At 34.9% G+C, this 24,016-nt stretch overlaps 1 protein-coding gene across 2 annotated transcripts in view; it reads left to right on the plus strand.

Annotated features, from left to right (window-relative positions):
* Positions 1–17,942, plus strand: part of LOC127875325 (atlastin-2-like) — a 45,590-nt gene extending 27,648 nt beyond the window's left edge. For both annotated transcript variants that reach the window (XM_052420315.1, XM_052420314.1), the window contains 10 exons: positions 1,201–1,305; positions 2,525–2,575; positions 6,860–6,922; positions 7,397–7,489; positions 8,099–8,237; positions 10,778–10,905; positions 11,353–11,409; positions 11,888–11,959; positions 14,812–15,243; positions 16,121–17,942. In XM_052420315.1, the coding sequence (XP_052276275.1) occupies positions 1,201–1,305; positions 2,525–2,575; positions 6,860–6,922; positions 7,397–7,489; positions 8,099–8,237; positions 10,778–10,905; positions 11,353–11,409; positions 11,888–11,959; positions 14,812–15,243; positions 16,121–16,207 (1,227 nt within the window). In that variant the 3' untranslated portion in view covers positions 16,208–17,942. The remainder of the gene's footprint in view (positions 1–1,200; positions 1,306–2,524; positions 2,576–6,859; positions 6,923–7,396; positions 7,490–8,098; positions 8,238–10,777; positions 10,906–11,352; positions 11,410–11,887; positions 11,960–14,811; positions 15,244–16,120) is intronic.
* Positions 17,943–24,016: the final 6,074 nt, after the last annotated feature.

Here is a 24,016-nt window from a genome sequence, read left to right on the forward strand (position 1 = left end):
AATAGCATTGTTTGCAAATAAATGTATACTTTTAGAAATATATATTAAGACATGAATTTGGCCCCTCAATCGTCTGTTTTACACTTTGGTGGAGCTTTATATGTCTGCATCTCGGTAATCAGCTAACATTACCGGAAATATTTGCAGAGATAAGGCTGGTGAGTCAAAATTTCAATAAAGAAAGCAAGACATAGCTGGCAGCTATTTTCCTTCAAGGGTATTTTTGCTTTTTATGCTCCCCCAAAATTTATTTTTGGGGGAGCATATAGTCACCGCTTCGCCTGTCCCTGTGTGCGTCTGTCCGTCCGTGCACAATTTTTGTCTGGGCTATTTCTCAGCATCTAATGACCGGAATTCAATGAAACTTTATGGGAAGCTTCACTACCAAGAAGAGATGTGCATATTATCAGCGGGTTCTGGACGGATGATTTTTCACAGAGTTATGGCCCTTTGAAAAAAAAATTATTTTCCATTAACTGTACATTTTGTGCAATTCTTGTCTGGGCTATTTCTCAGCAACTAATGACCGGAATTCAATGAAACTTTATGGGAAGCTTCACTACCAAGAGGAGATGTGCATATTATCAGCGGGTTCTGGTCGGATGATTTTTTACAGAGTTATGGCCCTTTGAAATTTTCTATAAAAAAAATATTGTCCCCCCAACTACTGTGCCCTCAAGACGTTTCCTTTTATCTGAATATATATTGCAATATTGTGACAAAAAAAACCTTTGGGAAGCATCACCTGTCTCCGACGGTTTCTTGTTTTATTTGTCAATATTACCTGTAGGGATTTAAACATGCCTTGTAGAGTATTTGTGAAGTGTGATATAGTGACACAATCATTTTTTTAAACAAGATATTTCAGCACATTTACAAAAAGATTTAGCATCTATAAATGCAAAGTGATGCTGATTTGCAACTCAGATTTTTCATCGAAACGCATCTTCATAAAGTGTAATCCCATATAAGCCTGTGATGTTGGCACAGGCTCATCAGGGACAACACTTTCAGCCTATACTAGTTTTTTATTGAGAAGAGACCTTCAAACAAGAAATTCCATGAAAAAGGAAATTGTCATCCCTGATTAGTCTATGCGGACTGCACATGCTAATCTAGAAAGACACTTTCCGCACATGCATCAAGCCCATTTTCCTAGAACAAGGCTGATATTATAATTCTATGTGTGGCTATTTTCAGGTTGCAGTGCTGCTCATGGATACCCAGGGTGCCTTTGACAGTGAGTCCACAGTGAGGGACTGTGCCACAGTGTTTGCTTTGAGCACCATGATTAGCTCCGTTCAGGTATTGTAACATAGTGGTTGTAGATTGGTAAATGACACAACCTTTTCACACTCACATGCACGCCATTTTGACCTGTTTGCAGTCACTATAAATTTTTCATAAACAACTGGATCATTTGACTGTAAATTAGCTTATTATCCCCTCCGAAAAAAATTCGGAGGGGATATAGTAATAGTCTCTGTGCGTCCGTCCTTCCGTCTGAAACTTTGTCCAGAGCATAACTCCAAAACTATTCAATGGATTTACTTTACACTTAGAATATAAACATATGGCAACTAGGAGAAGTGCAGTGACCAAGAAGCATAACTCTATCTACCTTAGTTTTTGAATTATCTCCCCTTTTATATAATTTTAAAGAATATTTTTGTCTTGAGCATAACTCTAAATCTACTGAAGGGATTTACTTGAAACTTGAAATATAAACAGATGGCAAGTAGGAGAAGTGCAGTGACTAAGAACCATAACTCTATCTACCTTAGTTTTTTAATTATCTCCCTTTATTTAATTTCAAAGTAAAAAAATTTCCAGAGCATAAATCTAAATCTACTGAAGGGATTTACTTGAAACTTGAAATATAAACAGATGGCAAGTAGGAGAAGTGCAGTGAATAAGAACCATAACTATATCAACCTTAGTTTTTGAATTATCTCCCTTTATTTAATTTCATAGTAAATTTTTGTCCGGAGCATAACTGTATATCTACTGAAGGGATTTACTTGAAACTAGAAATATAAACAGATGGCAACTAGGAAAAGTGCAGTGAACATGAACCATAACTCTTATCGGCCGTATTTTTTTAATTACCTCCCTTTTTCATTTCCATATATTTTATTCTCTACAGCATAACTCCAACACTATATAACTAATTGATCCTTAAAATATAAATAGATGACACAGGTGTCATGTTTTACAAATATTGTTCTACTCTAAAACAAATGTTCTCATACAAGCAAACACATTTCGGCGGGGATTTTGGACTACCGTGACAAGCTCTTGTTTAGTTATTGATCCTGTGTTAATTATTTGCAATTTGTTTATCTTTAATTAATAAATTCAAACTTTAACTAAATGCTGTTTGCAAACAGAACTTTACTACTTATTTTTGTAAGGTCGAATGAATTGTGAGAAACATGTTGGTGGGTTGATGATCTGGTATGTAGCTGGTTAATAATTCAGGCAATATACTATATCTTTAATAAACTTATGAGATATGTTTCAGGTGTATAACCTTTCACAAAACATACAAGAAGATGATCTCCAGCATTTACAGGTAATTTTTGTCTAATGATCCATATACACCTTGGTTTCATAATTTATTTGCTTGTAAACAGTAAATATTGCATGGTTACTTTGTGAAATTTTAACTGACAAGTAACAAAGATGGGTTTTCTTTTACTTGGAAATGTGTATACAATCCCAATCCTATTGTAGCAATATTCTTGTAGAAATAAGTTCCTTGTAGTAATATGTATTCACCAGCTGTTGCGTGTACAGTGACACTGGTTTTGTAAAACAAGGAAGAGGAACTTTATTTTATCCTTTGAAATACAGTCTGTGCAGGGATCCAGATAACTTTAAGGCCAATAATTACTATTACTTGTTTATTTACATTTTATTTGGAAGTGTTTTGACGGATTTCTTTGAAACTTGGTACAAGTATATATATGGATAAGAGGATGATGCATATTGGCATTGTCCATCCGTCCAGAAAACTTTTTGTGTCCAGAAGTATAATGGCGGGGGATATCAATTCAACGAATTTGCTTGTTTCTTATGAATCTGTGGAACAATGTTTGTGCAGCTTTCTATCCAGTCACTGACATTTTAAGCCTTTCACTCTTTGGTGAACTAGTGTTCTGTGCAATTTGATCATTGTTAAGCGTTTGGGCATAGGAATATTCCTAGTCATGTCGGCTTAGGATAAGACGGTCAAATGGTTGTGGCCATAAAATAATTGTTCTATCTTTGAAAGCGTTCCTTTTGAATATCTTTTTTAGCTCATCTATTTTTTGAAAAAAAATTATGAGCTATTGTCATCACGTCGGCGTCCGGTTAAGTTTTGCGTTTAGGTCCACTTTTCTCATAAAGTATCAATGCTATTGCATTCAAACTTGGTACACTTACTTACTATCATGAGGGGAACTGGGCAAGCAAAGTTAGATAACTCTGGCTTGCATTTTGACAGAATTATGTGCCCTTTTTATACTTAGAAAATTGAAAATTTTGGTTAAGTTTTGTGTTCAGGTCCATTTTATTCCTTAAGTATCAAAGCTATTGCTTTCATACTTGCAACACTTACAAACTATCATAAGGGGACTGTGCAGGCAAAGTTTTGTAACTCTAACTGGCATTTTGACAGAATTATGTGCCCTTTTTATACTTAGAAAATTGAAAATTTGGTAAAGTTTTGTGTTTAGGTCCACTTTTTTCCTAAAGTATCAAAGCTATTGCTTTCATACTTGCAACACTTACTAACTATTGTAAGGGGACTGTGCAGGCAAAGTTATGTAACTCTGACTGGCATTTTGACGGAATTATGGGCCCTTTATTCTTGAAAATTTGTTTAAGTTTTGTGTTTTGGTCCACTTTACCCCTAAAGTATCATAGATATTGCTTTCATACTTGGAACACTCGCAAACTATCATAAGGGGACAGTAAAGGACAAGTTGCATAACTCTGGTTATCATTTTTACGGAATTATGGCCCTTTTTTGACTAAGTAACTTTGAAGATATGGTTACATTTTGTGTTTGGATCCACTTTACTTCTAAAGAATCAAGGCTATTGCTTTGAAACTTCAAATACTTTCATGCTATCATGAGGGTACTGTACCTGGCAAGTTGAATTTTACCTTGACCTTTGAATGACCTTGACTCTCAAGGTCAAATTATTAAATTTTGCTAAAATTGCCATAACTTCTTTATTAATGATTAGATTCGATTGATACTTTAACAAAACAAATCTTACCTGACATACCACAATAGACTCCACCCAAACCATCCCCCACGCCCCCCAATCCCCCGAAACTCCCTCAACCCCCCCCCACATTATTTTTTTTTTTTATTAAAGATCATCTTATAAATGACCACCACACCCTCACACTATACCCCCCCCCCCACCCCAAAAAAATTATTTTTATGCCCCCGGTAGGGTGGCATATAGCAGTTGAACTGTCCGTCAGTATGTCAGTCTGTCCATCCGTCCGAAAAAAACTTTAACATTGGCCATAACTTTTTCACTTTTGAAGATAGCAACTTGATATTTGGCATGCATGTGTATCTCATGGAGCTGCACATTTTGAGTGGTGAAAGGTCAAGGTCATCCTTCAAGGACAAATGTCAAATTTATGGTGTCTGTCTGTCAGAAAACTTTAACATTGGCCATAACTTTTTCAATATTGAAGATAGCAACTTGATATTTGGCATGCATTTGTATCTCATGGAGCTGAACATTTTGAGTGGTGAAAGGTGAAGGTCAAAGTCATCCTTCAAGGTCAAATGTCAAATATACGGTGTCTGTCCGGCCGAAAACTTTAACATTGGCCATAACTTTTTTAATATTGAAGATAGCAACTTGATATTTGGCATGCATGTGTATCTCATGAAGCTGCACATTTTGAGTTGTGGAAGTTCAAGGTCAAGGTCATCCTTCAAGGTCAATTTTTTTTTTTATTCAAAGCGGCGTTCTCATAAAGCTTCACATTTTGAGTGGTGGAAGTTCAAGGTCAAGGTTATCCTTCAAGGTCAAGGTCATCCTTCAAGTTCAAAGGTCAAATTTTTTTTATAAAATTTCAAAGCGGTGTTCTCATGAAGCTGCACATTTTGAGTAGTGGAAGTTCAAGGTCAAGGTCATTCTTCAAGGTCAAGGTCATCCTTCTAGGTCAAAGGTAAAAAAAAAAGCGGCGATATCATGAAGCTGCACATTTTAAGTGGTGGAAGGTCAAGGTCATCCTTCAAGGTAAAGGTCATCATTCAAGGTCAAAGGTCAAAAAAAAATCAAAGCGGCGTTATCATGAAGCTGCACATTTTGAGTGGTGGAAGGTACAGGTCAAAAAAATAATAATTCAAAGCGGCGTTCTCATGAAGCTGCACATTTTGAGTGGTGGAAGTTCAGGTCAAAAGTCATCCTTTAAGGTCAAGGTCATCCTTCAAGGTCAAAGTTAGAAAGAAAAAAAAATTCAAAGCGGCTTTCTCATGAAGCTGCACATTTTGAGTGGTGGAAGGTCAAGGTCATTCATCAAGGTCATCCTTCAAGGTCAAAGGTAAAAATAATAATAATTTCAAAGCGGCGTTATCATGAAGCTGCACATTTTGAGTGGTGGAAGTTCAAGGTCAAGGTCATCCTTCAAGGTCAAGGTCATCCTTTAAGGTCAAAGGTCAAAAAAATAATTTCAAAGTGGCGTTCTCATGAAAGTGCACATTTTGAGTGGTGGAAGTTCAAGGTCAAGGTCATCCTTCAAGGTCAAGGGTAAAAAATAAAAATAAAATAATTCAAAGCAGCGCAATAGAGGCCATTGTGTTTCTGACACAAGCATGGTTAAATAACACAAATATTTATTTTTATTATTTTATTTTTGAAATACCCTCCAACCATCCCACCCAAGAATCCCCCCCCCCCCCCCCCAAAAAAAAAAAAATGAGTATTTTTTTTTTGCTTTTTTTTTGGCATTTTTGGAAGATAATGTAATAAATGACCACACACCCACACTATACACCCCTCTCCACTCCACCCCTCCCTCCTTTATGATTGAAATTGAGATAGGTCCCTACACCTTTAAAAAGAAAAATAGATGAGCTGTCTGCACATGCAAGGCGGAGCTCTTGTTATGAAATATGTTCTGAAATGGTGCAGAAATTTTAGATTTCAATAATTGAACAGAAAGACAAAGCAAACAGAATACACCACTGTCAATCATTTCCAATAGGGCCCATCAGTTTTGAGTGCGTGCTGTTTTGATTCAAGCAAACTTGTGTTTGTTTTATATATTAGTTATAGCCTAGAGAATTCGGTACTTTTATGATCTTATAGAATTAAATGCATCATAAAATTTGGATAACTCATTTGCGTTTGTTAAATGAATATTTTAATCCAGGTGTTTTACTGTAAATAGTTTTTTGTTCAATGTATATTTACATGGTTACGTTCGTTATCAGTTCTTTACAATTTTCATTTAAACAGGGCACTTTTTACCGCCGAATATCGGCGGCTTCCCCCATGAAAAAAAGTATACTTTTTTCCCCTTTTTCAGCTATAAATTCCCCCTCCAAAAAAAAATTATTTTTTTTTTACTTTTATACCTTTGTTGCCAGCTTGTATCGTGCTACTAACCTTTGATTAAATGTATATTTATGTAAATCACATTGAAATATAGCAATTTTAGGTGTTGAATGGTTGGTGAAAAGATCTTCTAAAATTCCCCTTTTAGCCCAAAACAATGCGAAATTCCCCCTCATGAGGGATGTGGGTGGCTTCCCCTGGCGGCAAGAGAGGGCCCTGTTAAATTAATCGTTTTTTAGAATGAGAGACTTATTCTGCATATTTTCTTTGCGTTCCAGTTGTTCACAGAGTATGGACGGTTGGCATTAGAGGCAAATGACAATGAGTCCAAGCCATTTCAGGTAAATTGGATCAAACATATCTCTTGTATACATTTAGGAAAGCAAGGAAGCTTTGCTTGAAATATTCCTATATTGTTACTTCTGAAAGTGCAATAATAAGTTATTACATAAGAAACAGTTTACCAAACATTGAAGGTTATGTAATTGTGTTATTATATTTTTTTTAATTAAAGCAGGGTTAATTATGTTGCGTTACTTTTGCAGCAGCATTCCATTCCCTTTGTCTGGAGCATAAAGCCAAACCTTCATTTAAATTAATAGATTGCATGGTGAGGAGGTGTTGTGCACAAGAAACTTGACATTGCATCACATTCTTGTGCAGTTATTACCCTGGTATGGGCAATCAACTTCAAGTTTTAGTTTTAACAGTTTATAGAAAGACGTAAGTCTCAAAACACAGCCTTTTATATTTGAACAAAATATTGGGTAAACACTTCACTTTCTGATTATGAAGGCTGTTTCAATGTTCTACAGGTTTTGGAGTTTCTGGTTAGAGACTGGAGTTATCCATACGATGCTGCCTATGGGTCCAATGGTGGCATTCAAATGCTGGAGAAACGACTAAAGGTACCCACCCACAGATGACTCAATATGTTTGGTCTTTTCACCTATTGTGTTTTGAAACGTTTTGGTAGCTGTCGTACTTATAGTACTTTGGTAATTCATGACTTAGATCTGTTTGGTTTTTTCACCTTTTGTGTTTTGAATCGTATTTGGTAGCTGTGATACAAACAGTTCTTTGGACAAAAATCTTATAATGAAATGTTTGTACCATTATCTGTTGTGGAAATGTTTGTACCAGTATTTACCGTAGAAATGCTTGTACAGGTTTCTGATATAGAAGCAATATTTTCTTGCTAAATTTACTATATAATTACTTGTTTTTCTGGGTATGTCAATAATAAGTTCAAATTAGCATACACGATCTGTTTCATATTTTGCAAGTGATTTTATGATACATTTGAATGTATGTTTTGCATAAATAGCAAGACATATTTTGAAACATCATTCCATCTTAGTTTGCAATATTCTTTGCCTGAATTCTTTGTAAAAAAAAACATGCTGTTATGATTTATACATACAGCTAGACATGGTCTTCATATTTAATCAAATTACTGATGATAGTTATATTAAATGCATGTATCAAGTATAAAAACTGTAAAATCTGTACTTCAGATATCAGACAAACAGCATCCTGAGTTACAGCAGATACGCAAGCATATCCGCTCTTGCTTCTGCAAGATAGGCTGCTTTCTCATGCCTCATCCAGGTTTAAGAGTGGCCACAAATCCACACTTTGATGGCCGTTTAAAAGGTACGAAACAAAACGAGCCACAGTGTGGGAAAACAGGGCTTAATGCATTTGCATGTGTAAGCCCTGAGTAGCCTTTGCAGTCCGCACAGACTAATCAGTTATGACTCTTCACTGTAATTGTATATTTTCTGTAAATGTAGTCTCTTATTAGCACAAATCCAGTTAAGACAGAATGTGTCGTCCCTGATTAGCTGTGCGCAATGCACAGGCTTATCTGGGAGGCCCCTCTTTGCACAAGCAATAAGCCAATTTTCCTGCAGCGCTCCTCAAATACTTATATGGGAATCTCAAAGCATGTTGCGTATTTTAAGGTGTCAGTTCCAGCATTAAAACTTGTTTAATCAGTTGTTCTTAATATTCAGCTGTTTACAAAATATAGAAGAACTTAGCTGACCTTTACTCAATTCTTTAAAATTATTTTGACTTGTTTTTAAAATAGCGCCTTTCATTACCAGATTTCTTGATATTGCAGTATTGAATTTTCCTGTCTTTAACTTACGAATTACCAGATTGCTTGATATTGCAGTATTGAATTTTCCTGTCTTGAACTTACAAACTTAAGCACAAAAATGTTAAATGGAAATCCAACATGAAGGTAAGGCTGCTGCCAGAGTTAAAGAGCAGATAACATGTGTTTCTACAAAAATTCAGTTAGGTGAGCAATTCACTGCCTTGACTAAATGTGTATTTAAATGAACCCTCTCTTGCTCAGAAGGTGTTTTTTCTCCATTTTGGGAATGGGGCCGGTTCCCTATGAATTGGGAAATATCACGTCCTTTTTACTAACACTGGGGAATTAACATTGTTGATGTTATGCTTACAAATACTTTTAAATTTATAATAAAAGTGATTTCAATAATATATTTTCTAAGGTTCAACTTATAAAGCTGATTTTGGACATAAATTACATGTTTGAACTTATTAAAAAAAAAATATTTTTTGGAAACCTTCAATTGGGAATATTTAGGTCCCATTTGGGAGACATATATACTGTTTTCCATTGTGAATGGGTCCCCCTACGGGCCTACTGGACCTACATTTGAATGAAAAAAAACAACACTGCTATATGCAATCCCCATAAAAGCATAACAGCCTGCGAGCAACCGGCTGTCTGTTTAGGTTTTATCTTGTTTGCTGCTCATTATATCGTAGGTTTGGAAATGAAGCCTCTAAAACTTGAATATACAATGTAGTAAGAAAGGTCTTAGATTTAATATGATTTTCTAAGGGACTGCCAACTTGTCTACCGTAAAAACTCAGTCATAGGTCTACCCGCTCATACGTCGGGGGTATATAAATGGTTAAAAAATGTGACATTTTGTGTATGTGCACTTCATAAGTCGGGTAAAAATTACAGACAATAGGAAATCAGCGTCAGTAAAATTGTGACCCCATCAAATTTGTTTCTGAGTCTGTGACGCAACTTCATTGTTAAACATGTTAATTATATTAAACAAACCCGATATTATAGTAGATAAAAAGTATAACCTTGCAATTTGATAATTAGTATAATTAATTCAACAAAAAACTGTGCCATTGTTTACGATATATGTGTTTAGGAATTTTGTAAACACAAGCGTCCGCCATAAATAGGAACTGTACAGGAAGTTTCTAAATCGGAACTTATCAGTATTTCTCGGAAAATCATTGATAAATGTATTTGTCGTTTAAATGCTTAGGCCGAGTAATTTTGGCAAATCGAAACTCAACTTGCTTAAAACACTTGCTCAATTAACTGTTAAATTCCAGCCTTCTTCTCTTCAAAAGATTTGAAGGCGGAGCTATGCACGTGCTATTATTTAATTGGACGATTACCATTGAGGAAAAAACACATGATTAGTTTGGCATGTTGATTGCTAGACAAAGGAAGCCAATCTTGTCGGCGAGAAATTTGTCGCTTTATGGCTTCAGACAGGAAGCGGCTTTCCTTTGATGACGTCAAACTGTCAATTCACACAGAGTGCAAATTTTCGGAAGACTTTAACTGACCCTTTGTTTACAATTCCAGTAAAAAAAACACTTGCTTACATTAAACTTTGGATTAAATTATCAATATAAAGCAAATGCGAAGTTTAAAAATATGATTAAATTGATTCGCGTCAGTTCAAATAAGACGTTTTGCGTTATAAATCAATGAGTTTTTATGGCAACAACTGTAACAACCATTATGGCTACGACATGGGGATTTATCTACCTCGATTTTTAATCATGAACGATCTCATAAGTCGAGACTTTAATTTTAACCAGTTTTTGGAGGAAAAAAATCTCGACTTATGACTGCATTTTTACGGTAAGTGCATGTAAGGGCTAAATGCATGTGCATAAAGTGCTGTCCCAGATTAGTCAGTCCAGTCCGCACAGGCTAATCAGGGCCGAAACTGTCCGCATAAACTGGACTCTTTGTTGAAAAGAGGCTGCTTGAAACAAAAATAGCATACAAGCAGAAAGTGTCTGAAATCAGGGACAACACTTTAGGCACATGCATTGAGACCAGTTTTCTCCAGACTGAGGCTGAAACATGTTGCTTTAAACACTTGTAGACATTGAAGTGGACTTCAAAAGCCAGTTGAGAGAGCTGGTCCCCATGTTGCTAGGCAAGGAGAACCTGATTGTCAAGGAGATTAACGGCTCACAGATCACATGCAGGGAACTGGTCGAGTACTTTAAGGTGTGTCTGATGGTCACAGAAATTGGTTTTGTGGTGTATAATGTAAAAATCAATGTTTGTGACAGTACTTGATGTCCATGTTTCGTTTCAAAACTACTGTAGGATATGTAAATGTCACCTTGTTATCTGGCTGCACCAATATTTGTACAATACACTGTGGAAGAATGTTTGTGATTTTTGTAATTTAACTTATGTACAAAAAGTTTTAGTTTTTTTTAAGTTTTTTTCCAACAAAAATGTTTTTATATCCTAGCAGTTCCCATCAGTTAACTTGACATTAGCCTTTATTATTACAAACCTTCAGTGAACATTGTTTGTAAAAACTGTTTTGAATTGAATTAAGATTTTGATCCAATTATAAATGTTTAGATGAATACCATATGTTTATGGTTGTTTAAGTATATCACTGAAGATTTCGCGTTTTCAGTTTGATAAATTCATTTGCAGGCCTACATAAAAATCTACCAGGGGGAAGAACTGCCTGAACCCAAGTCTATGTTACAAGTGAGTATTAAAACTAACATGTCTTGTTTACCACAGATAATTTGTCAACTCAGTTCTGGATTGGCAAATCACTACGCATCAGTGAGTTGATAGAGCATTCCTGTATGACCTTTAACTCTGTCATTTATGTGCATTCTGCCATTTGCTAATCAGCTTAGTTAATGTACTACATTTATTTAACCTGGTGCTGGAAAAACTTGGCACAATGCATGTGCATAAAGTGTCATAACTGATTTGCCTGCGCAGTCCACACAGGCTAATCAGGGACAACACTTTCTGTCTGAACTGGATTTCTGCGAAGAAAATACTTCCTTTTAAACAAACAGTACTGTAAAAGCATATAGTATGGTCCCTATGCGAACTGCATATGCTTATCTGGGACGACACTTTATGCTCAATCAGCAAGCCCAGTGTTTCCTTAGCAGGGCTGATTGTATGCAATGTTACATAGATAATGGCCCTTCCATTGTATTTCAAGGCAACAGCGGAGGCCAACAATCTGGCAGCAGTATCTACAGCCCGCAGTCTGTACATACATAAAATGGAAGAGGTAAGAGACGTGTAAGGTAGGATTTTGTATTTGACGGTGCTCTTTGGAAGCTTATAGGATACTGTGTTGTCTGTTATCGGTCAGTCTGTGATTATGTTCCTCTCTTCTCCAAAACTGCAGGGCAGATTTTTTTTTAACTTCTCAGGAATGACTTTTGAATGACCCTTTTTTAAAGTTGTTCAAGTCGGTCTGGTCCATGGCTTATTAAGGTCACTGAGAGAAAAAAAAATATTTAAAAATAAACTATTAAAGAATCTCTGAAACCGCAAGAGATAGGGCTTTAATTTACGGTGTGTAACAACATATTCTTGTGGTCATCTACTGAGTTTGTTTATATTTTGCCCCTGGGTCAAAACTGGCCTCCCAATGAGACACATGACTTATGTAGACTTATATAGTAAATTTGTGTAACATCAATGGTGATCATGTTTTAAATAATCACTCATGGTCAAAATTAGCCCTGTCCTGGGGTTTCTTTTTTCTTTATATATACATATAGTAAAAACTACAAAGCTTGTTTATAAAACATGAAAAATATTCTCTTAAACAACAAGACAAAGTAGTTTGGTATTTGTCATGTATTAATGTATGGTTGTACTCTACCAAGTTTGTTCAAACCATTTACCTGGGATCAAAACAGGTCACACTCAATGTTGCAAGATTTGCATAGACTTATATAAAAAATAACTTTGAAAATGTCTTGAAACCACTCGGGTCAGGTGTGATACTGGTATTAAACAATTATGGTGGTCCTCTAACAAGTCTGTTCAAATCATGCCTCTTTGGCAACAATTTAGGGCATTCTAGGGGTTAGTTGATTTCCATAAATTTTTATTGTGAAAACTTTTTAATTCTCTGAAACTTCTGGGCCCAGAGGTTTTTTATTCAGCATGTTACGTCTTATAGAGGTCCTCTGCTAAATGGGTCCAAAGAATGCCCCTGGGGTCAAAACTTGCTATAACACATGGGTCAAATTGTTTGTAAATACTTGTATACTAATTATAGATAAACGTCACAAATCTTCACTGAAAATGCAAAAGTCAACGGTTTGATATTTATGTATCATATAGTTTTCTGCGTCCAAGTTTGTTCAAAGCATGTTGCTGGGGTGAAAACAAACCAGGCACAGGCGTCTTATGATTATTATAGACTTGTATTGTAAGTAACATTAAAAATCTCATTCTCTGAAACAGCAAGGGTCAGGAGTTTAATGTTGTGTGTGTTATCTTATTTTGATTCTCTGCTAAGTTTGTTCAAATCATGCCCCTGGGGATCGAAATTGGCCCTGCTCCAGGAGTAATTGTTTTGTTTTTATATGTTTATAGTTAAAATTTTATTTGTTGTCTAATACTGTCTCAGATCACATTAATGTCATACAGAGTAAACAACATAGATAAAAAGTAAAGAATACCTAAACATTACAAAATCTACACATAACAGATTAGTTTCTACATGTCTTGAGTAAGCGTGAACTATGGCCCCATTCCCAATCTCAATGGTATATATTTTTTCCCCATATGACCCATGCTGAAATTTCCTAATTAAAGGTTTCAAAAAAAATGTTTTTCTGTAGTTTTCACAAATTGCAACATCCAGTTCATCTCCTTACCCAGCTGTATGAGCTGAACCTAGAAAATATAATGTATTGAAAACCCAAAAATACAAGGCAGATTTTCCAACTTTAGTCAAAATGACAAGATTATTCCCAATCCAAAGTGCCCTGATCTTGCAAATGTCTTTTTAATCACCTAAGCTTTGAATCATTACCAAATATTGCCTCCAGTGGATGGTTCTATTTCATGTATATGGCTGTATACAAAACTTAAAAAATCATTGGGCTATGTTTAGTGCCTGAACAGTGGCGGCCATCATGGCTCTCTTGTTAAAGTTAATGCACGATTGGATTGCATTTTAATCAAAATAAGCATAGCCTGCAAGCTCTGCAATGGCAAAGTTTTTACTGGGCATGCAAAGGCACTTGGTTTGATATCAGAGATTACACATTATGTACCATAAGCAATTTTCTACGTACACACAAGTTTTGTTTTTTTGGCCCTTTAAAACGATTCTAAGATTTAAAAAATTACAATAAGAACAAACTAATTCACACATTTCGAATTTTGGCAATTTTATTATAAATCTCTAGATGAATAAGTAAATAACAATTGTAACACATGGAGGGCCATATGCATGATGTAAACTTGTTAATGCAAATATGAGGGTAAATGCACAAATTTTACATCGAGCAACAATGGTTTAAATCATGTAAACATTTCTTAATTTTGAACTGAACAAGTGCTTATTTTTATAAAATGACCAGGATAAGGCGTCTTCTCGATTGTTGTTGAAAAACCTCTACATATATGCGGCCTTGGATTATTTTCTTCTTCCCCATTAATAATAAAATAAGATGGGCCTTCTTGGTTGAACTGCTTATTTTGATGACTGATTGCATGAAAAAGTGATTCAAAAGCATGACAAAACTACAAACAATAGTGTTCTTACTGGTACACCATTTCAACTATTTGTGCTAAAATGGTAAATAGCTCATGCAATAAAATGTAATTTGCTGTGTGAAATAGGAGCTTAATGCATGTGCCTAAAATGTTGTCCTAGATTAGCCAGTGCAGTTTGCACAGGCTTATCTGGGACAACATTTTTTTCCTCAAGTGGATTTTTCGTTTAAACGATACTTTTAGACTAAAAATACAATGAAGGCAGAAAGTGTTGTCCCTGATTAGCCTGTGCGAACAGCACACTCTTATCTGGGACAACAATTGACGCATGTGCATTGAGCTCACATGTAAGGCTCATGTGATAACTAGGTTTCCTTCTGTACTTTCCCTTTACAGATATGCGGTGGAGACAAGGCCTACATTCATCCCCACGAATTAGAACAGGAGCACCTGCGATGTGTGCAGAACGCCATAGAGACCTTCAAATCTACGAGAAAAATGGGCGGCCCAGAGTTCAGTCAATCATACTTAGATAAACTGCGGTCAGAGATGACAGAACAATTTGAGAACTTCCAAAGACATAACGAGAGCAAGAACATATTTAGTGCAGCGCGGACTCCCGCCGTTTTGTTCACAGTTATGATAGGCTGTTATATGATCAGTGGCGTGTTTAGTGTGATAGGACTCGAGTCGATTGCAAACATTTTCAACTTCACAATGATCCTGTTCTTGATTCTGATGTCTGCATGGTTCTATATTCAGTACTCTGGAGAGTATCGACAGCTGGCCATTCAGATAGACCAGATTGCAACCTATGTGTGGGACTTGGTTCGTATTAAAATACATTTATTGTATGCCTTATTTATCTTGAAGACATTTATATTAAAGTAATGAAGAAATGTTTATTGAATTGCAAGTAATGAAAACAAGCTCTTTTCTCACTTTAATTGTCCCCTACCGGTTTCACCGGAGGGGACTTATGGTTTTCGCTCTGTGCGTATGTGAGTCTGTCTGTCACACTTTTCTGGATCCTGCGATAACTTTAAAAGTTCTTAATATTTTTTCATGAAACTTGATACATGGATGGATGGCAATATGGACATTATGCACGTCATTTCATTTTGTTCCTACATCAAAAATTTGGGTTGCTATGGCAACAAATAGACTAGAAATACTGCTGAAAATGGTAGTTTTCTGGATCCTGCGATAACTTTAAAAGTTCTTCATATTTTTCATGAAACTTTAAACATGGATAGATGGCAATATGGACATTATGCACGTCATTTCATTTTGTTCCTACGTCAAAAATTATGGTTGCTATGGAAACAAATATATAAAAAATATATAAAAATCTAACAATGGTGGAATTTCTTTCAATGGTGGAGCGGATAGGGGACATATATTGCTTGGCAATAGTTTTGGTTTTTTATGTAACCTTGAAAGTAAATATATTTTCTAGTAATTGTTTTATGCTTTTCAAGCTATTAATAGGAAATTTCACTGTTTGTATAACTGGTTATTCAATCAGACTCTAAGAAACAAGAGCGAAATAATATCATTATTTTTTATTATGATTTTATTCCTTTTAAATGCTCTAGTTTAACCTTTCTAAAACGAAATCAAGGGATTTTCAAGCATTAAATGAGCAGAAATTTGTTTATTTTGTCAAAATTTTGTAAATAAATTAAACATGTTCATCTTTCAGGCTTTAGCCCCTCTATATGCCCAGTTAATGCAGCAGGGTGCACAGCTGGCTGTCCGACAAGTTACACAGCGCCCCAAGAGAGATTAAGTTTGGCAATAAAACAGCGAATATCATTAAATGGCTATGTCACGTTGAACTTGCATTATAACTTACACAAGGACACAGGGAACATCACATTATGTCTGTCAGTGTTCTGTTTTATGCTATTAATAGAATTTAATGTTCATGGTCCTGGGTTAAGTCAAAAAATAAATGTTCATTTTTTTTTTCGTATATAAAAACAAACATGTACCTGTTTTTTCATAACTTGTTTATTTTGAGAATTACATTACCAAAAACACAAAAAGAAAACTTAATACATGTACTAATGAAGTGATTTTACAAATTTTTAAGCAGATTGTAGAAGTACAAATAGTTTGATTAAAGCAGGTTGTGTTTGAACTTGTTCTTGAGCCGTTTGCTATTCTAAATTGTATAGTATAACCTGAGATTATATATATATATATATTTGAAGAAGGCAGCATATAGCTGTCGCACTGTCTGTCCGTTTGTCTGACTGTCTGTGTTAAGTTTCCTGTCTTAGCCATGAACAATTGATAATGATCAACTTGGCACAAATATATACAATCATAAGACTATGTTGTTTGTGTTACACTGGTCTCCTTACCTCAAATGTCAAGGTCACTGTTAGAGGTCATAAAACAGCTTGAAGATTTCCGTCTCCGCCCTGAGTTTGCCATATATTGATGGAGTTTAACTTAATTTGGCACAAATGCCATTCATCATTAGACGACTTCTAATGTCAAGGTGAACTGTTCAGAGTCAATTTTGGCCATTATACAGCTGGTCTCGACTGTAGTTTTTTCATTCATCATGTTATTTTAAAATAACTTCCCATTAATGCCCACTTTGAGGAGACGGCATATCGTGTGTAACACCTGTCTTTACCTAAAGAGGTCAAGGTCACACTAAGAGGTTGAACGTCAAATGTTGCTATAAATCAGCTTGTGAGGGCTGTTACTTTGTCATTCAGCATGCAGTTTAAAAAGAACATGAAACAAATGACTACCACTAGGGGACTGCTACATGTATCACCTGTCTCATTACCACAGAAATCAAGGTCACTCTTTATTAATGACACTAAAGAAGTTATATAATTTAAGTCAAATTATCTGTTTCAATAAATGAATGACAATGGATACATTATAAGTATATAAATGTTATTAATCGGTAAAGATAAAGATAATGTTGCTAAATAGAGTTATTGTAATATTGTTATATATTTTGTGTTTCATTTTTGGTGTTTGAACATTGTTATATGTGTTATATTGTGCATTTCATATTTGGTGCATATGTTTGTATTTATAAATATTCATTTTTTTGTTTTCAAATATATTTATAAGTTAGAGCTATTTCTTAAGATACTTCTTAATAAGTGAATAAAAGTGCTATGAGTTATTGTTAAATAAAATATAAACATTGTTTTTCCAGAAATATATTGAATAATATATTTTTAAAGCCATACTTTTTTACCAGGAGATTATGATGATATATGCTTGTAGTTGTAATCAGAGCTCCAGATAAGGGTCGTATTTTCGTAATTAAGAATTATTTTTAAGTCCGTTACGTATTTATTTTTCAATCTGGTCGTTCCATTAAGAATAACAAAATCAAGTTACGAATATTATTTTTACATCAAATTTGTATCGATTTATATTGAGTTCTTTTCGCGTATAAAAGATCTGTTCGGTACTTATATAGAATGGTTATCGGGTTTGTTTAACAAAGCGCATTTTTTCCAATAAAAGCGGGGTGTACAGTCTATCTGTCAAAAAAAATGGCTGCGCCCAGAGGACGTCCTTACAAACTGCAAAGCGTGCAAAAAAACACACTTAACATATTGTACTCAAAGTGAGCCGAAGTTGAATGTTAAGCAAGACATAATAGAAAAGATCTTATACGATGACACCCATTATTATTTATTTTTAGGTCATTTAGAAAAGTTAAGAATTATTTTCCAAAACTTAGTAGTAACGCTAGGAATAAAATTTCATAGTTAAGAATTCTTTTTGAAAATCTGGTAGTAACATTAAGAATTTCTTAAAACCAGGGTTCACGCAGGGCTTGCAAAGTGCTTGAAACAAGTCCTTGGCTTGAAAAGCCCTTAAACAAAGGTTGGCCTTGAAAAAGTGCTTGAAAAGTGCTTATTTCATATAAAAAAAGCCTTGGAAATGTTTATTTCTTCTCAAAATTACTTTAATCATCGCTTTAATTATAAACATAAATCGTTCTTATGGGAAATATTACGAAAATTTATCATAAATTCCTTCGCGTTGAGTATGAAATACAAGTTTCGTACACTATTGAGTACGAAACGTTATGTGTACACGTCACAGATTATGTGTACTACGTCAGAGGTTCTCCATCGTGATCAATTTTCGCGAGTGAAAACGCAGCGATGGGGAAGTGTCGTTTCAAACCAGGGTGGTTAACTGAATATTCCTGGGTACAGAAAACAAATGACATTTGAAAAGCACATTGTCGGGTCTTTATGACGACCATTGATGTCGGGGGGATGGGGGACAGCACTTTGAAAAGCCACGAGAAAGGGGAAACCCACCATGAAATTGAGAAGCAAACAGGGTTCCTGCGATGTGTTTTTTGTGAAACAGGAAGGTACTATTGTTAAAACTGTTAAATCTAAAACAGACATAAACAACAACAGCCCATCTGTGTTTAGCAGATAGAAGATATTCAAATTCCAGGACCTTCGCAACCATCAGCAGCAGTATCAAACTCGCAGACATCCATAGACAAATTCGTTACAAAAAATGATATATTGAAAGCGGAAGTATTGTGGGTATTGCATACCGTTTGCACACATCAATCCTTCAATTCCAATAAAAACATTACAAAGTTATTTCAGGTTATGTTCCATGACAGTACCATAGCAAAGAAATTTTCTTGCGGAATCCGCAAGACAGCATATGTGGCCGTTTTGGGGCTAGCTGAACATTTCAAAACTTTACTTGATAGTTCTATAAGTGGACCTTACTCAGTGTCTTTTGATGAAAGTTTAAACAAAAAAGACCAATCCAAGCAAATGGAAAATGCATTTTTTAAAGGAAACTAACGTACGGTTCTCGGCCTTGAAAATGAAAATTTGGCCTTGAAAAGTGCTTGAATTTAGGTTTGAGATAATGATTAAACGTTGTAGTAAAATGTAGCTAAGTGTTTGCCCATCACACTATGATATTGATTGGTCTTCACTCACTATTTATTTCAAAGTCTATTTAATTATATAACAATTAAGTATATGGAAGAAAATCATACACTTTGAGACTTTTCTAACGCATCTCTTAATCATATCAATAGAGCTCCCTTATTTTTGAACGAATTGTGTTGAAATTAGGACCAAGAATAATTCAACACATATCTGATAATTCCTGAAAATTTAATTGAAATTGAAAAACAAAATATCAAACCTAACAAATTAAAAACCTCACTTCAAAAGTCAAATTCGCAAACTCGCACAACGTAAAATAATAATGTGAAAAGTAAAACGCATAAACTTACACGTCTTGATAACTGACCGGCTTGCAACATGCCGATTGAGCCGTTGCGCTCCTGAATATTAATACGAGCCATATTGTTTTTCTTAAATTAATGTAATGTTTTTCTTTTGTAAAAACTTAACAAATGATTTTATTGTGAGCTTGAATAGAATGTAGTCAAATGATCGTATGTACAATTTTAAATAAATATCTTCACTCATAACTGAGATATTCAAGTTTGAAAATTGATGCGCTAGAAAAGTCCCCAAGTGTACACCTCACCAAGTCTTATTTAATTATATAACAATTAAGTATATGGAAGAATATCATACACCTCACCAATTCTATTTAATAATATAACAATTAAGTATATGGAAGAATATCATACACCTCACCAATTCTATTTAATTATATAACAATTAAGTTAATGGAAGAATATCATACACTCAGGTGAGGTGCTAATTTATTGTAATAATTAAATTTTATATAAGTACAGGCTTCTTTCTGTGTCGTTGAATATGCTAGATATTGAACTTTAGTTAAGGAGTTCAAGCTTTCACTACTAAACTCCAATCTGTCTCGTGTTAAACAAATTTTCATTTGTCTTATATTACCATGTTTGATGGTTAATAGTCACAAACAAAATTCACTTGCTAATTGTTTAGAATAGTTTAACCATTTAATATGTGATGTTTGAGGGCAATGATTAATGTATATCAATATTGCCAACTTATTTACTGGTAAATATGACTGATTAGTTGCATCAACTATTATGTTCACATGTTAATTGTATATTTAAGCAATTATCTGTATATATAAGTACCAATTGGAGTGTTTTCTATTCGTAGAGACTAGATAATTCCCCCCATAACCAAATTATGTATTGTTAAAGTGTATGTCTAAGTGCTTACATTTGTTTATTTTGAAAGGTTCATTTGTTGTATACTCTTAATCCAATATTGCAGTGAGTTTGCTTCATGCACATCAAGTCCCATTTTTTTTAAGTCAGCATTTTTATGCCCCCAGATCGAATGATCGGGGGTATATTGATTTTGGCCTGTCTGTCTGTCATTCTGTCACTCTGTCCCAAAACTTTAACCTTGGTTAAAGTTTTGGGATAACTTTTGCAATATTGAAGATAGCAACTTGATATTTGGAATGCATGTGTATCTCATGGAGCTGCACATTTTGACTGGTGAAAAGTCAAGGTCATCCTTCAAGGTCAAAGGTCAAATATATGGCTTCAAAGCGGCGCAATAGGGGGCATTGTGTTTCTGACAAACAAATCTCTTGTTTCATTATTAATTGTAGGTGTTTATCTTTGACAAAAATAGTTGTACTGATACATCCAAGTTTTAAATATACTGTTCTAACAGAGTCACTCTATTACTGGTGATCTGTAAATGAAACTATTCCCTGTAATGACAATGGAGTGTTGTGAATTCATACATTTACTTGTGCCAAATTATTGTATGCCAGTGCCCTTTATTCCTTGAATATTTTTATTTTCGACCACAAAGTTGGTGGAGGATTATAGGAATGCCCTTAGTCAGTCCGTCAGTCTGTCATCAACATTTTCATGGGGTATACTTGTGAGAATTTTCTTGAAACTTTCCACAAATGCTAAGGGCATTGAGTCAATGGGCAAAAGGCATGAGTCTTGCATGCTGCCTCAAGGTTGTGCCTTAAGGTCAAAGGTTTGAGCATCTATTTTTGTGACTGCTCCATATACCCAGTGAAGGATTTTCATGGAACCTGGCTGAAATGCTAAGGCCATTGAAAAAATTGACAAAAAGCAGGAGTCAGTCATGCTGGCTCAATTTGAGATCATGCTTCAAGGAAAATCATTTCAGCCCCTTTAATTGTCCAGTCCTTATCTCCTGTGCCCATTTATGAATTTTCCTTTACAATTGCAACAACTCTAAGGTCATTCAGCCGATGTGCAATAGCAGGAGTCAGACATCAAGGTAGCGGTCGTTCTTCAAGTGTAAAGTTGTGAGCCTCCCATTTTCGTTTTGTATATTTTTTCTTCTTTGGAGGATTTTCATGAAACATGGTTACAAGTTGAGGTCATTGAGACAAAGTGCATAAGACATAAGTTAGTTATGCTTGATATGGCGATTCTCATAATTAATGTCATTGAGACAATGTGCGTAAGGCATAAGTCAGTCACGCCTGATATGGCGATTGTCATGGTCAAAAGTGTTTGTGTCTGAGCCATGTCTCAGTAACCAATTGAAGGAGACATTGATCTTAGATACAATGTTGAGGTCATGTAGGAAGTTTGTAAAAGGCATAAATTATTCACGCCAACTCGAGGTCAAAGTCACCATTTAAGGCCCATAGTTTTAAGTTCATTATTTTTAGCTTGACTATTATATATGAAATATATATAGTGGAGCTGTCCTACTTACGTCGGCGTTCCCGTTAGCGTGCAAATGTCCCTTGACATATTGCTTTCATATTTTGCATACTTCTATACCAACATGACCCCAACCTATAAACAAGAACAGACAACTGTATCAAGCATTTTGTAAGAATTATGGCCCTTTTTTCACTTAGAATATGCATATTATTGATAAATCTATGTTAAAGTTTGCGTACCACCTCAAATATTGTCAATGTCCCTTGACATATTGCTTTCATATTTTGCAAATTTATGTACCAACATGACCCCAATCTATAAACAAGAACAGACAACTGTATCAAGCATTTTGTAAGAATTATGGCCCTTTTTTGTCTTAGTAACTGAATATTTTGTTAAATTCTGTGTTAAGATCCACTTGACTTCTAAAGTATCAAAGCTATTGCTTTCAAACTTCAAATATTTTCTTACTATCATGAGGGTACTGTACATGCCAAGTTCAATTTGACCTTGACCTTGGAGAGTCAAGGTGAAGAGTAAATTTTAGTTAAATTGCCATAACTTCTTTATTTATGATAAGATTTTATTAATACATTGACAAAACAACACTTACCTGAATACCACAATGGATTCCACCCAAACAATACCCCACGCCCCAACCCAGAATCCCTGCCCCCCTCCCCCCCCCCCCCACCAAAAAAAGAAAAAAATAATTTTGTTTACCTTTTTTATTTTTGAAAGATCATATAATAAATGACCACACCCCACATTATACCCCCTCTAACCCCCCCCCCCCCCCAAAAAAAAAATTTTTTTTTTTTCCTTTTTTTATTTTTGAAAGATCGTCTAATAAATGACCACACCCCACATTAAACCCCACCCCCCCCCCCACCCGACCCAAAAAGTTTTTTTTTCTTTGAAACATGGTTAAACAAAATATATATTTATTTACTTTATTTGTGAAGGACTGTCCAAACTTCCCACCCAAGCTATTGCTATCAAACTTGAAATAAAATCTTATTACATTGTTTTATGCCTTTACAAATGTTCAATAGATTGTGGAAAATATACCTGAACTATTACCTTGACCTTATTGAATAATTTGAACAATTACGCCATGATGGCTAATTTTATATACTGTCAAGCCCTCGAATAGTCAAGCGCGCTGTCCTCTGACAGCTCTTGTTATACCTACTTTATTAACCTTTACCAATCATAGGATTGTCATGCAAAATTAATGTCATTCAGAGGACATCCAGCTGTCATGAGTCAATCAAACAATTTTTATGAAGGGATAAAGCCGTCCCTTAACAGGAATTTTAGTAGATATTTGTTAACGTAAATAAAAGTAAATCTTGATGATAAAAATACCTTGAGACTATGCTATACACGAAATCCATTTTCGAGTGCTTAGTTTATTTATTTCACATATCTCTGTATGTCTTAAACATCAATCAATTAAAAATTATTAAAATCCCTATATGGAATAGTGCAATATTGTGTATTATAAATCTTGGCTACATAATGTAATATTTAAAAGGTACATGTTTGGTTACGGTTTAGTTAGCATGAATCATCCCTTTTTTTTTGGGGGGGGGGGGGGGATGCACCTGTCCAGTAGTCAACTTTTCTATGACCATATAAATTAGTTACATGTATGTTTAAAAAACGGAAGCTGAAAGTATGAAAAGGACTTTCTGGTAAATTTAACCATTCCAGTTACAAAGTTTGAAGTGGGCACTTTTTGCACTTGCAGTTTTTTGCACGAGACAATCATGCTTTCATGACCTGACATTTATCCATGGCAGTCTCGGTCAGTCAGTCAAGAGAGAAGGCAAATTAACATATTTCACATGAACTAAGAAATACAATTTAACATAATTAATATAACGTTATATCATGATATCTTTCATATATAAGTATATAACATGTCATATATATTCAAGTGTATAGTAAGTTGTTTTTGTTCTTGGAATG

The sequence above is a fragment of the Dreissena polymorpha genome, chromosome 3 (genome assembly GCF_020536995.1).
Source record: "Dreissena polymorpha isolate Duluth1 chromosome 3, UMN_Dpol_1.0, whole genome shotgun sequence".
Lineage (NCBI taxonomy): Eukaryota > Metazoa > Mollusca > Bivalvia > Myida > Dreissenidae > Dreissena > Dreissena polymorpha.